The sequence below is a fragment of the Terrapene carolina genome, unplaced genomic scaffold (genome assembly GCF_002925995.2).
Source record: "Terrapene carolina triunguis isolate 2854851 unplaced genomic scaffold, T_m_triunguis-2.0 Scaffold88, whole genome shotgun sequence".
NCBI classification, from domain to species: Eukaryota; Metazoa; Chordata; order Testudines; family Emydidae; genus Terrapene; species Terrapene triunguis.
This window is the reverse complement of record NW_020664439.1, coordinates 5568695-5583696: the sequence shown is the minus strand read 5'-3', so window position 1 is coordinate 5583696 and position 15002 is coordinate 5568695. Positions and strand designations below refer to the sequence as shown.

At 45.2% G+C, this 15002-nt stretch overlaps 1 protein-coding gene across 1 annotated transcript in view; it reads right to left on the bottom strand.

Moving 5' to 3' along the window:
• Positions 1-15002, bottom strand: part of LOC112106628 (claudin-15-like) — a 32737-nt gene extending 17735 nt beyond the window's left edge. The window contains exons 1-2 of the mRNA XM_024199987.3: positions 14893-15002; positions 14192-14456 (exon numbers count right to left, since the gene is read on the bottom strand). Of these exons, the coding sequence (XP_024055755.1) occupies positions 14192-14411 (220 nt within the window). The 5' untranslated portion in view covers positions 14412-14456; positions 14893-15002. The remainder of the gene's footprint in view (positions 1-14191; positions 14457-14892) is intronic.

Sequence of the window (15002 nt, the reverse complement as noted above, 5' to 3'; positions counted from 1 at the left end):
GAGCCGTGATCAGCCGAACCTGCGGACGCGGCAGGTAAACAAACTGGCCTGGCCCACCAGGGTGCTTACCCTGGCAAGCCGCGTGCCAAAGGTTGCCGATCCCTGATCTAGATCCTTATGTTGTGTTAGAATTATATAGATATGCAACTTGATATAATACAGTTATAAAGTGATGGCATTATGTAAAGTTTACATACAGACTCCCAAAAGGACATCACAAGTGCCACAAATTCTTAGTAAACCAGATGCGTCTGCTCTTTTAGATATCCTCGTCAAACCTCTCCGGCCATTTTGTGGCTAGGCTGTAGAAGGGTGGGTTTGGTTGCAAAGGGATGTTAGAACACTATATGCCTGTTTCTGCTACCATAAAAATCAATGGGAGTTTTGCTGTTGACTTAGACAAGAGCAGATTTGGGACTCTAAGGGTATGTCTGCACAGCAATTAAACACCCGTGGCTGGCCCATGTCAGCTGACTTGGGCTTGTGGAGGTTGGGCTAATGGGTTGTAAAACTGCGTTGTAGACTAAGTCAGCTGACACAGGCTAGCTGCGGGCATTTAATTGTTGTGTAGACATACCCTAAATGCCTTCTTGCAGTATTTGCTGTGCTCACCTGTGCCTTTGCACTTGAAAGGCAATCTTAAAGCTCTGAGATGGCCATGAGGATTTGCTCCTCGTAAGGTATGGGTCAAAAATTGTGCCAACAATTTCACTTCTCAAGAGAATCCTACCAAATCCTGCACTTCTGCCTCAGGGGGTCTCTGCAATTTTAAAGTGATGGTACTTTAGATCAGTATATTATAGCAGTACTTATATCCCTTTTGAAGAACTTGCTGTTTTTGCCAAAAAAGAAGGGGGAGAACTTCAGGGTCATTTATCCCTACATTGGCTTTGATCCTCACTACCTGACAGACTACCTCTCCTCACACATCTCTGGCACAGCTGAATTCAGTTAGGCACTTTTTATATTAGCGGCAGTGATCACTTGTGTTTAATGAAAGGGCCTTGAGTCATTTTGCTTTCCTTGATGCTCAGAGATCTGAACCTTAACCTTTAGAGCACAGTGCAAGACTTATCTCTTCAAACATGTGCTTGAGAGGGTAGTTTGTGTTTTATGCTTTGTTGTGTCTTCCCAAGATCTGCATACATGACTTTTCCATGACCATCCATAACTGCTCATTCATTCCTGGCCAGCATACAGTCTCTCTGGCTCACCTTAAGCAACCTTCAATACCCAGATGTGAAAATTTCATTCGAAAAAGCTGCTGGAATAACCGCTCTTTCTCCCAAAAACATAAGGCCATTCTGTATGCACAACTCGTCTCTTATCTGAAAGAATGGTGTTACCTCTTTAGGTACTTGGTCTGTTGTTGCTGGCCATCCTTGTAAGATCATGAGTTTCAATGTCTCTAGCATTCTGACTTGCTCCGTACCTCTCAGTATCTTTCTCAGTCTATCTTCCGAGATAGATAAATACTGTACCATATTTACTGTCTCCACCTCTGCCTCTACGGACCTCTCCTTGCTGGGTTCTGGCAGGTATGCACAGCTCAAGGTGTCCACCAACACCAAATTTCTGCCAGGGCAATACTTGATCTGTATGTGGTAGCTCTGCAGTTGCATCATCATCCATTGTAAGCTTTTTGGTGCACTGAGGCTTGGTGTACACTATCAACTAATGTTAGTAGAACTATATCGCTCACAAAATCCACACCCCTGAGTGACATAGTTCTACTAACATACTGCCACAACCCCTAGTGTAGACAGTGCTATGTTGATGGGAGAGCTCTTCTGTCAACATAGCTACCACCTGTCGGGAAGATGAAGTACCTACAGTGATAGGAGAAGCTCTCCCATTGGTGTACGTAGTGTCTTCACTATGTGCTACAGTGCTGCAGCTGCTCCACTGCATTACTCTAAGGGTATGTCTACACTACGAGAGTAGTTCGATTTTACTTAAATCAAATATGTGGAATCGATATTACAAAATCGAACGTGTGTGTCCACACTAAGGACAGTAATTCGACTTTGTGAGTCCACACTAACGGGGAAAGTGTCGACATTGGAAGCGGTGCACTGTGGGCAGCTATCCCACAGTTCCCGCAGTCCCCGCTGCCCATTGGAATTCTGGGTCGAGCCGCCAATGCCTTCTGGGTAAAAAAATGTGTCGAGGGTGCTTTTGGGTAACTGTCGTCATCCGTCCGTCACTACCGCCCTCCCTCCCTCCCTGAAAGCGCCGGCGGGAAATCAGTTTGCGCACTTTTCTGGTCAGTGACAGCGCGGACGCCACAGCACTGCGAGCATGGAGCCCGCTGCGACCATCGCTGCAGTTATGGCCATTGTCAATGTAAGCAGAGTCAGGATGAGCTCTACCCTGACATCTGGTGGTGAATTATGGCGAGTGTGGAAAAGAACTCCAGGGGCTGATCTTGTTTGCATAGGCACACCCACTCGCCTGGCAGGAAACACAGCAACTGAAAGTGGTTACTTTGGCTGGTGTGGGATCCCCAGTTTCTCTATTATTGGGGCAGGAAGAATAAAGTTTTGTTACCCTGATTCTGTGAATCAAGGCCAGTGGAACTGTTGTATGACAGAAGGACTGAGTGAGTCCTTCACCATTACCTAAGTAGCACTTGCTTGACAAGGGGCATGGGTTACAAAACCCAGTGAATTGAGAGAGGATGGGGACAGGTATTTGTACCTGATGGTATGGGCCCCCTCTGAGGGTCCGAAACACCAATTGCACCACCTCCTCTCTCCACTGTGGAATGTCAGAGCTAACTTTGATTCCCTTAGGAGTCTAGTTACAGGCTGCTGAGCTGAATTCACTTTGGGCCAATGGTGCACCAGCACTGGGGCTCCCCTACTATACTATGAGCTGAAATCGCTAAGAGCTGAAATCACAAAAGAGCTGATGTTATTAAGAGCTGAGATCACTGAGGCTATGTTAACTAGTGGGGGAGCCTGAAGCTATATTGCTCAGCAGCTGGCGGAGCAATTTGTGGGGACGACTGGAGGAGCAGCGAGCGGCGTGGAGCCTTGCGGGGCCGGTTGGAGTGGCCCAAGGAACGGCGAGCAGAGCTGTTTGCGGGGACGGCTGGAACGGCTCACAGGTCGGTGAGCAGAGCGGCGCGGAGTGGAGCGGAGCAGCTTGTAGAGCGGAGCAGTTCGTGGGATGGCAGGAAAGTGGACTGGCTCGTGGTAAAGGCTGCGGCGGAACCCCCACAGAGAAACAGACGGCTGGCCAGCCTCGGATCACGTAAGGTGCCCCTTAACACCCTGCGTGCCCCCCCCCTTTACTCTGGGGCTGCACTGACCAGGGGCAGAGACTTTGGGGGTTGTTGGACTTTTGGGACTTTGGGTGGTTGCTGGACCCCAGAGACTTTGGGGATGTTGGACTTTGGGGACTCTGGGTGATTTTTGGGTTGCTGGATTCAAGAACCAAAGGGAAAGGACACAGCCCAATTTGCTGGGGTGGGTTTTGCTCATGGTTTGTGTTATGAATCCTGTTTGTGGTGTTTTTCCAATTTTATGCTGATGTCGTTTACCTCATGTTATTAAACATTTTCTGCTACACTCAGACTCCGTGCTTGCGAGAGGGGAAGTATTGCCTCTTAGAGGTACCCAGGGGGGTGGTATGTAATTGTCCCAGGTCACTGGGTGGGGGCTCGAGCCGGTTTTGCATTGTGTTATTGAAACGGAACCCCTAGATACAGAACCCGGCCCTTGTTGCTGCCAACTTAGATGGGCAGAAGGGTTACATCAACACCTTGCAGCTTATCATCCACCTTTCCCAGAGGCAGATGCAGAGAAATCAGGCGAGGAGGCTACGGCAGCGCGGTGAGGGCCTGAAGTCTGAGAGTGGCACAGACCTGTCAGAAAGCACGGGACCCAGCGCCGAGGACATCACGGTGACAATGGGTCATGTGGATGTTGTGGAACGGCGATTCTGGGCCCGGGAAACAAGCACGGACTGGTGGGACCGCATAGTGCTGCAGGTCTGGGATGAATCACAGTGGCTGCGAAACTTTCGCATGCGGAAGGGGACTTTCCTGGAACTTTGTGAGTTGCTGTCCCCTGCCCTGAAGCGCAAGGACACCCGGATGCGAGCAGCCCTGACTGTCCAGAAGCGAGTGGCCATAGCCCTCTGGAAGCTTGCAACGCCAGACAGCTACCGGTCAGTCGCGAACCATTTTGGCGTGGGCAAATCTACCGTGGGGGTTGTTGTGATGCAAGTAGCCAACGCAATCGTTGAGGTACTGCTCTCAAAGGTAGTGACCCTGGGAAACGCGCAGGTCATCATAGATGTCTTCGCCGCGATGGGATTCCCAAACTGCGGTGGGGCTATAGATGGAACTCACATCCCTATCCTGGGACCGGACCACCAGGCCAGCCAGTACATTAACAGAAAGGGCTACTTTTCAATGGTGCTGCAAGCACTGGTGGACCATAGGGGACGTTTTACAAACATCAACGTCGGATGGCCGGGCAAGGTTCATGACGCTCGTGTTTTCAGGAACTCTGGTCTGTTTAGACGGCTGCAGGAAGTTATTTACTTCCCGGACCACAAAATAACTCTTGGGGATGTGGAGATGCCGATAGTCATCCTCGGGGACCCAGCCTACCCGCTAATGCCCTGGCTCATGAAGCCCTATACTGGCGCCCTGGACACTGAAAAAGAACTCTTCAACTACCGGCTGAGCAAGTGCAGAATGGTGGTGGAGTGTGCTTTTGGCCGTCTCAAGGGGAGATGGAGAAGCTTACTGACTCGCTGTGATCTCAGCGAAACCAATATCCCCATTGTTATTGCAGCTTGCTGTGTGCTCCAAAATCTCTGTGAGAGCAAGGAGGAGACCTTTATGGCGGGGTGGGAGGTTGAGGCAAATAGCCTGGCTGCTGATTACGCCCAGCTAGACAGCTGGGCGATTAGAAGAGCCCAGCGGGATGTGCTGTGCATCTGGGAGGCTTTGAAAGCTAGGTTCCTGAGTGAGCAGGGTAACCTGTGACTTTTAAGTTTGTGTACAGAGAAGCTGAACCTGCCCCCGTTTCTTTACCCACTAAATGTTCAGTATCCTCTCCAGTTACATACCCCCTTCACCCCCTTCCAACACACGTTTAAAAATAAAATCACTTCAATTTTCTTAATGAACACCGTTTTCTTTAGTACTGTTTTCGCGGGAATGTTTTAAACCTGGGACGCAGACTGTGGTGGGGAGCGGGTGTAGTGTAGTGATGCAAATGATGCTTCTAAACTCCAGGAATGACAGGCTCCGCAGTGGTGGACTGGTTGTTTCAACGGAGCCTGCCACCCCTCCTGATCGGGACTGTGTGTGTGGGGGAGCTATGTGACTTTGTGGCAGGGGGAGGAGGGTTACAGATCCCCTGCTGCGTGGCTCTGTGATCCAGGATAAGGACCGCTGCATAAGATCTGTAACTGCCCTCCCCCGCCACAAAGTCACAGAGCAACCCTCCCCCCCCCAGAACATGAAAACCACCTCCCAGACTGACCAGGGTAACTAGTGACTGCACTGTGTATGTGCCCTGCTGCTGGACCTGCCCCCGCCTCTGTACTCTGCTAAAGGTGACTGTCCTGTCCAATTACCAACCCCCTTCCCCTCCTTCAGACAGACTCTCCTCCAAAAGAACATGATGGAAACAGTAATTAACAGAACATATTTTTTATTAGCAACTACACATGAAACTGGGGGGTGAAACTTGGACGGGGGCTTGTGTGAGGCGGGAAGGAAAGGACTTGTCAAATTTTGGGGAATGAGAGCCTTCTAGTACTAGAGCAGTCTGCAGGGGTGGAGTGAGAGTTTTCACAGACTCTGCCGCCCCTCCTTCTTCGGACTTTGGGTGAGGGGGGTATGGGACTTGGTGGCGGGGGAGGGCGGTTACAGATAGACTGCAGTGGGGCTCTGTCCTTCTGCCTCCAGGAGAGCTTCGTGGAGATGTCCATTAAGGATTTCAGCTCTATCCCCAGACATATAGACCGCATTTTACTGTAGCTGCACTGGCAGGGACTAAACAGTAGAGCGGCTTGGGCAGAACAATCATGCTAAACGGAACATTGTTAGATTTTTTTTCAATACTTGCACTGCCCAGGACTGAAACGTTAAGCGCCTAGGGCAAACTAATCATGAAAAACCCGTTGTTATTATTGTTAATATTCCTGTTCTGTTAAAAATAAATGTTTAGATGTTTAAAACACTTACTGGCTGATCCTTCCCCTGATTCTGTGTCCGGGTTAACGGCTGGGGACGGTTGGTAGGGGATCTCTGTAAGGGTGATGAAGAAATCCTGGCTGTCGGGGAAATCAGCATTGTAAGCGCTGTCGACTGCCTCGTCCTCCTCATCTCCTTCCTCATCTTCCCCGTCCGCTAACATGTCCGAGGAACAGGCCGTCGACAATATCCCATCCTCAGAGTCCACGGTCAGTGGTGGGGTAGTGGTGGCGGCCGCACCTAGGATGGAATGCAGTTCCTTGTAGAAACGGGATGTCTGGGGCTGGGATCCGGAGCGTCCGTTTGCCTCTTTGGTCTTCTGGTAGCCTTGTCTCAGCTCCTTGATTTTCACGCGGCACTGCGTTGCATCCTGGCTGTATCCTCTCTCTGCCATGGCTTTAGAGATCTTCTCGTAGATCTTTGCATTCCGTCTTTTGGAGCGCAGCTCGGAAAGCACGGACTCATCGCCCCACACAGCGATCAGATCCAAGACTTCCCGATCAGTCCATGCTGGGGCCCTCTTTCTATTCTGAGATTGCACGGCCATCTCTGCTGGAGAGCTCTGCATCATTGCCAGTGCTGCTGAGCTCGCCACGATGTCCAAATAGGAAATGAGATTCAAACTGGCCAGACAGGAAAAGGAATTCAAATTTTCCCGGGGCTTTTCCTGTGTGGCTGGTCAGAGCATCCGAGCTCGGACTGCTGTCCAGAGCGTCAACAGAGTGGTGCACTGTGGGATAGCTCCCGGAGCTATTAGCGTCGATTTCCATCCACACCTAGCCTAATTCGACATGGCCATGTCGAATTTAGCGCTACTCCCCTCGTTGGGGAGGAGTACAGAAGTCGAATTTAAGAGACCTCTATGTCGAACTAAATAGCTTCGTGGTGTGGACGGGTGCAGAGTTACTTCGATGTAACGGCGCTAAATTCGACATAAACTCCTAGAGTAGACCAGGCCTAAGTGTAGACAAGCCCTCAGTAATGTCTTTCTCCAAATGCTTTTGAGAGGTTTATGGTCAGACTGTATGTCCACGTATGTGTACTGGTGAAATTTTTCCATTCCAAAGAGAATTGCTAACTCTTTTTCAATTTGAGCACAGCCCTTCTCTGTCACGTACAATGCTTTGCTTTTGAATGCACCAGATTCCCCCCCCTTGCAGCCTGGTAACCCCTAGACTTGACTTAGATGCATCACATTGCAGCAGCAGGTGTTCCTCTGCATTGTAATATTTCAAAATGGGAGTCTTCCCAATCATCTTTTACTTTCTGGAATGCTTGCTCACGTTGGTCCGTACACTCCCATAGGGTGTCTCAACTTGTCAGCTGCCTCAGGATCTCCAAGCTCTCAGAGAGATGGTTGCAAAACTTTGCTAAATAATTGACCATTCCCAGAAATCTTTGTACTCCTTTAACATCGCTGGGTCTTGGAATTTCTCTAATTGCCCTCACTGTCTTTGGATCTATTTTTAGGACTTTGGGGGTCAACAAATGTCCAATATATGGCACCTCGGTTACTCTCAACCTGAGCTTGTCTAAGTTCAATTTAATATTTTTTTCTCTTCATCTCTGTAAAAACTGTAGTAATTTGTAGTCATGATCTCATTGTGCTTATTCTGTAGTGTCACCCTCTCCTACTAGCAGCACATTGTCTGCTATTGCTGGATTCCCGTCATGCTTGGGTCAATCTGCTCTGGAATGATTCCCATTGGCATCCTTGGCATACCATACCACTGGTATTGCCCAAATGGAGTTGCGCAGGTTGTCAAGTAAGCTTGGATTCTACATCACGTACTGTAAAATGTCTCACTTTAGACAGATCTGGTAGTACCTCCTCAATTGTACGCAGAGGGAAATGGTGCTATTTCAAAACTTGTTTAAAGGCTTTGAGTCTATGCATATTCTCAGGGCTGATCTACACTACTGTTTAAGTTGATGTAACTTACATAGCTCAGGAGTATGAAAAAGACACCCCCATGAGTGACACAAGTTACATAGACTTAAGTGCTGTCCACAGCAGCGCTATGTTGGCGGGAGACTCTTTTGCCAACATAGCTTCCACCTCTCACAGACATGGAATAATTATGCTGGTAGTAGAGCGCTCTCCTGGCAGCACAGTGTGTCTTCACCAGATGTGCTACAGCAGCGCACCTGCATCGGTGCAGCTCTGCCAATGTAGCACATAGTGTAGACTTGCCCTCAGTTTCCAGATGGCCTTCTTACCACCACAAGACTGCTTATCCAGTTTGTACTCTTCTCTACAGGCTGTATAATTCCATGATTCTGTAGGCTCTGTAGTTCCTCTTTCAGCAACTGTAGTAATGCAATGGGTACTTTTATTTTTGGTAATTTAACTGGCTTCACACTAGTGTCAGCGGTGCTTAATTTGTAATGAAAGAGGTGCCGGGGCTCAAGCAATTAGGTAATGGGGCTCAAACAATTTTTTTTACTTTCATAACTGATGTGGCAAGCCCAGAGGTGCCAGGGCTATGAACAGCCAAGCCAAGAGATTCCAGGGCTCAGCCTTGGCAAGCCCTTGCACAAATTAGCCCTGGCACAAATTAAGCATTGGGTGTCAGTCTTTATTTGGGTGTCAGTCTCCATCTAGCCCTCTGTCTCTCTGAAACACATCTCTATATTCCCTCTGTGTCATCTCCTGGTCCCAGGTAATACCATCCAAGGTATCTTCAGTCACCCTGCTATCCACTTTCATTATGTTCTGGAACTTTTATTAGGTTCATGGCTTGGACAGTCTTGATGCCCAGAAGTGATACTGCTGTCTCATCATCCATGACCACAAAGTCCAGTCAGTATTTCATTTTGTTCCTTGGATTTCTTAATTTAATTTTACATTTCCCCATGGGCTTTAATGTGGTATGGTTTTACACTGTTAACCGCTGATTGGTCCCCTCCAACCATATGTCTGGTTTTACCAGACCAATCTGGATAATTTTAAAACTTGTGCCACTATCTAATTGAAATTGTACCACTTCCTTCCCAAGTAACATGGCTGCATGTAACTTTTTCTGCATGGGCAGTGGGTATAATAGGCCAGGGGAAGCTAGCCTCCCCTAAGCCAAGCCCGGGCCCCGCCCAAGCTCCACCGTCTCCCCCAACCGGTGCCCAGCCCAGTGCTGGCGGCTGGCACTAAGGCTGACCCAGCGCTGGGGGCGGCAGGCAGCCTGGCACCGGGGCCAGCTGGTGGCCCGGGTGGTTTGACCAGGGCTCCTCTGGCTGCGGGGGGGTGAGCACTCAGGGCTCCAGTGGATGGGGGTGGGAGTCAAGTGCTCAGGGCTCCAGCGGACATGGGGTAAAGGCGGGGCCTTGTTTCTGGTACTTACTAGTGTCTTTCTGCACTGTTTACAGCTCTTCAGCCACCCACAAAATGTCCTCATAGTCACTGTTGCTCTCTTCAGTTACTGTCTGTACCTTGGATTTTATTTTCTTTTTTCTGGACAAACTCTTGGCTGCAAAATGATTAAATTTCTCACAGATATGGCATTTTTTTCTCATAAGCCGGACACTTTTCTTTCTGTATTATACGTTTTCCACAGTTTCCTTTTTTCTAGAGTTACAGTGAGTATCAAAACAGCTCATTACTAAGGTGTGTTGAAGTTGGGGAATTTCCATGCACAGAGTCTGAATCTCTCTCTCCCCCTTTCTACAATCTGGTAACAAAACAGTTTTATTTTCACAGCATCCTCTTTAGCTGCCATAGCAATATCTATATAGAGATTAAATTCCTCTTTCTAGCTCTTCCATGCAGGAGCTAAATGCTTAGCTTGCAAGTTTAATGTCCCTCGAGGTTTCAGCTCCTCCATTTTCTGTTATCAGCCTTGTCTTGTAAAACAAACTGTGTACTCACAGAAGTATTCTGCTCTACACAGTGCAGCTCTCTGTCACGTTGAAATGAGTGGCTCATGACTGAGTGCCAACCTCAGGGCAGACTATTAAAAAGCAGGTCAGAAACCCCAACTTGCGGTATATTCTATCACTAGATTTCACCAACCCAGTAACAAACATGAACTCCTACAGCACTACAACAGACAGTCCCCCTGGGGTATTCTAGTCTATCTTGCCACCCAGGCAAGCTGGACCATGTTATAGATGGTCACTTTACACCTAAAAAATCACATCAATATTCAGGTTACTCCCAGTCCTAAAGGACCAGTCACTTACTCCAGGTCAGCTGTACTCAGATCTCAAACCAAAGACACACCTGTAGCCAATACTGTATTAAACTAACTAAAGATTTATTAACTAAGAAAAGAAATCAGAGAGTAATGTATAAGGTTAAAACAGGAAACATACACAAATGTGTTAGTCTTCAATTTTAAAAGGTAGTATAAGCTTCTATAATAAGCAGCTCTATATGTTCTTTAGGGCTGACCCATGCCAACCAGCATGGGGATCTCTTGCTTATGCTTAGGAATCTTTGCCCCTCAACAGTCCAGACAGCATAACGAGACCCAGATTCTCCTTATCATGGATTTTTATCTTCCTTTCAACCCAGACTCCAAGCTGATGGGGTAAATTCATGTGCAGGACTCCCCTTCCTGGAGGGAGTGAGGAATGCAATCAACAAAGTCTCTGTCCTATGATGCTGCACAACGTTTCATTTGCCTTCTTGTATACAGGTCAAGCACTCTACCTTAATTAATGCTTCTTTTCCTGTTTAATGAGTTGCACAATTACAGATGTTTAAAATACAAACACTCAATATAACTTTATACCATGGGATACAGATATTATAAGTAGGATTAATATATGCAGCATCCTACAGGCATTCCATAAAATCTAAACACATTCTTATATTAATATCTAGTGTAACTATACTAACCCACAGGTAAGCCAGACTGGTTTCCAGATATGTATTTGTAAGTGTTTAGTGAAGCCCTGGGCCTTGGCATGAGCTAGCATCTGGTCTGCCAGCATCACACTCTCAATGGTGTCTCCTGCTGTCTAGGACTTTATTACGACTGCCACCATGTTTTACCCTTTATTGTGTCTGGATCATCTGCCATATAAGATCTCATTCTGAGACAGGGTTAATTAACAAACTCCAGCTTGATTGTGGCTCATGGCCTCTTAGACAGATCCTCAACAGATGTCACTTCCAAACAGTTTCCCCAGGAAATAGCACGCTGCCTGAAAGTGTCTGCTAGCACTTTCATATTGTTACAGTTTGGGTGAGAGTGGGACATGTTTGGGCATGTCCCTTTGCCTCTTGTAAAAGGGCAATTTCAGATGTTAATTAAATGGTATAATATACCCACAGACATGTAGACAAGGCACATCTTATTAGACATCTAATAAACACATTTTGACATCTCTGGGTTTCTTAGCATTTCAGGTAGTTTTATCTTTGTCAAGTGGAATGAAGCCTTTCCTTCTTTTATTAAGTAGTTTAAACTAACTAAAACAGTAGAAGCTTACTCCCATATTGAGATTGTCATTGAGGAGTTTCCTTCCAGAGCAAGTTTTCAAACCAGACAATCTCTGACAGTAACACAGAGCAAGGTGTAAAAAATCCCACAGTATACTGATATAGGATAATCTGCCTTCCCTTGCCCCACATGAGGTCTAATCCTAATCTCTAATAGTTAGAGGTTGGTTTAAAATCTGAAGCATTAGGCTTAATGTACCTTCAAAAATTTGTATTGCAAATCAAGAATTTTTAATCCTTAGTCTGAGCCCCTGAAGTCTGTACAAGTTTTACAACAACAGGTATTTATCAGCAACTCAAACTATCTTTTAACATTTCTACACATCAAGCAAATGGAACAAAGAAACAAAATACTGCATACTGCTCACTATATTTAGACCCAAATAAATAGCTCTGTACAATCATGAAAAAAATAAGCTGAATACTGAGGAACTTTAACGTTTAAAAATGTACAAAGGATTGGGCTGGGATCAAGGACAATTATTAAAAGGTCACAAAAAATTCCTTCTAAATCACACAAACATCCAATTTACTGAGCAACAACAGATTTGTATGATGGTCACTAACACGGTAACGGAAGAAGAGCAGAAGTCACCTTTATAGCTCTTATCTGTTAAAGTACATTTCCTCACATGAAAAGGGAGAGGAACTGAAAATCAAACAGGTGCAGGAAGAAAATGCTGAACTATTAGTTCTCACCCTAGATACTTTCCATTACAAGTGGTCTATGCAGGCAGATGATTACTGAAAATTACTCCAAAATATGTTACAAATGCATTGAGATTTCCTGAAACTTTAAGCACAGATGGAGCTTTCTAGCTGGCTGCCAGTGATGTCACAGCCATATAAGAAATCCCAAGTACACCTCTACCTCGATATAACGCTGTCCTCAGGAGCCAAAAAATCTTACCGCGTTATATTGAACTTGCTTTAATCCACCGGAGTGCGCAGCCCCGCCCCCCCGGAGCACTGCTTTACCGCGTTATATCCGAATTCGTGTTATATCGGGTCGCGTTATATCGAGGTAGCGGTGTAAGTGCAAGTACTAAATGCAGAAATTTGTAGTAAATGCAATTCCTAGTAAAAATCGAACATTTTATTTAAAGATGGGATAAGCTAGTTAAGAAGAATTCCTATGCTATTGACTGTGTTGGCTAGATGTATTACAGAAGAGGATCATTTTGTTTTCAAAAGCATCAGGCATTGGACACTACAGGAAGCAGGACGCCAGACTAGTTCTATGGTCTGATGTCAGTGAACATATTGTGCTCAGAAAGCTTTAATGATCCTGAAAACTTTGTACTATCCCACCAATAAGGCACCTTTGCATCATTTTTTTCCACTTTCAGGTGGAATAAAACATTGGCTTGTACCTTTCAAGTAAGAAACTAATACAGTGGCTGGAGGATTCAAGAAGTAGGGAAAAGAGGGTAATCGGAACATTGTAGTATTAAAAAGGCAATATCTCATCTTGTGCTAACCAATTGAAAACAGCTGTATCCCACAGAACAGCCACAAAGTGCCAACCTTTCAATAGTATACAGCAATTGTTTCTATTGTATTTATAATTGTTTGTGAGGTAAGAACTTATAAGTATGTCAGTCCTTCACCATGCCTTCAGTCTAGCAGGGGTTTTTGGAACTGGCTCTAGGAAGGAATACTGAAAACCCAGAATAATTCAAACCAGAGTATTTTTCAATCCCTAGATGTAACAATTCTTCTGTTGCTACAGTTGGTGCTAAATTCTCACACTATCATGTTTTGTCCTAAATAGTTGTACACTCAGAAACATTTTTAAATTTGTTCATACTGAAACTGTCACCTTTGAGTAATCAAAATTCTAGGAGCACTTTGATATGTGGCACTAACCAGAAATGAAATTACTTTCAGCAAATCCTAGTTTCAAGTAAACAATTCTGTCAATCTGAAGTTAGATATTTAAAGTCAAGATTTTTTTTCTAGGTCGATCCATACAATGGAATTAGTACATGTGTTCCTTCTTGAAAATAATGTTTATTCTGACAAATAGAAAAAATATTTGAGTGATCTGATTATGACACAAAGTTCTGGAGTACCAGCAAAGTTATATCCCAAGCCAACATATGAATGAACATCTCAAAAACATTCAGATGTGATATGTTTATAATTAAGAACAAAAACTAAGTAAACTATTGGAGATTGTATTTTTTCCGAACTGTAAGGGTGAAATTCACTTCCATGCAAAGAGCTAGGATATTTATACTACACGTAGACTGGATGCACAGGAGCACCATTCTCTGTGCACTGCAGGGTCTCCATGCATGCAGCTGAAGAAAGAGCGGAACCATGGTTCCACAGCAACAGGGGGGGTGGGGAGCTAGAAGAGGGGCTGCTGCTACTCTAGATCATAGGCTACTGTAGTGGCCATAAAGGGGCTGGGTTGGCCTGTCCATAGTGAATTCTGTCCCCTAACCTGTCTAATCCCGTACCCAAAAGGGGAGGTAAATTGCACCCTAGTATTTTATGTACATAAACCATACACTTACTGTCTAAACTCAGCAAGGAGAAAAATTTCTTGCACTGAACCGAACCCAAGGCAGTAGCTGCACAGTTCATCCAGAGACCTTCGTAAATCCAGTTTGCAGTAATAACTGCTGTTGCAGTGCTGGAAATTTTCCATTTGTTGGACACAGTTGTAACAAGTAAAATGATGAGCCCCGCCAAAGCCAGAAGCAATGCAGAGATTTGTAAAGATGATGATCCCATTTCTTGGTTTTCAAAGTAGCCCCCCAAAATTCAGATATCAGAAACCTATTAAAATAGTTTAAATACATGCAATAGATCAGATTATATTTACATTAGTCACATTGCCTATGCTTCATGTAAACTACAAGCTAACAGTGAAAAGATTAGCAAAATTATTTTACAGTATACCTGATAGTTAAAGTTTAATCATTTCTTTAGAAATAAAGTAAAAGTATTCTAACTATACCAGGACGTTTGTTCCATATTGTTAGGTTTCTACATCTTTATATGTTTACCATAAAAAACAGATACTCCAATACTTTGAGTTTGCAATGTGTCTCTTGTTACAACAATTCCATTTCACTAGTTTACAAACTCAGTTTGTTTTTTAAATTAAAGCAATCAAATACAAGAATAAAAATAATTTAACTGAATCAATTTATACTTTATCACATTACACTACATAGATTCAAATTTCAAACAAAATAATGTCGACACTTACGTTTACAGATATGTTTTCTGCTTATTTCAGTTGCCTTTCTGCTAGACAGTAATGTCAGCACTTTGTGAGGCTCAGTTTGGTCAAACACAAAGTTTGCACTGTATTAGGAC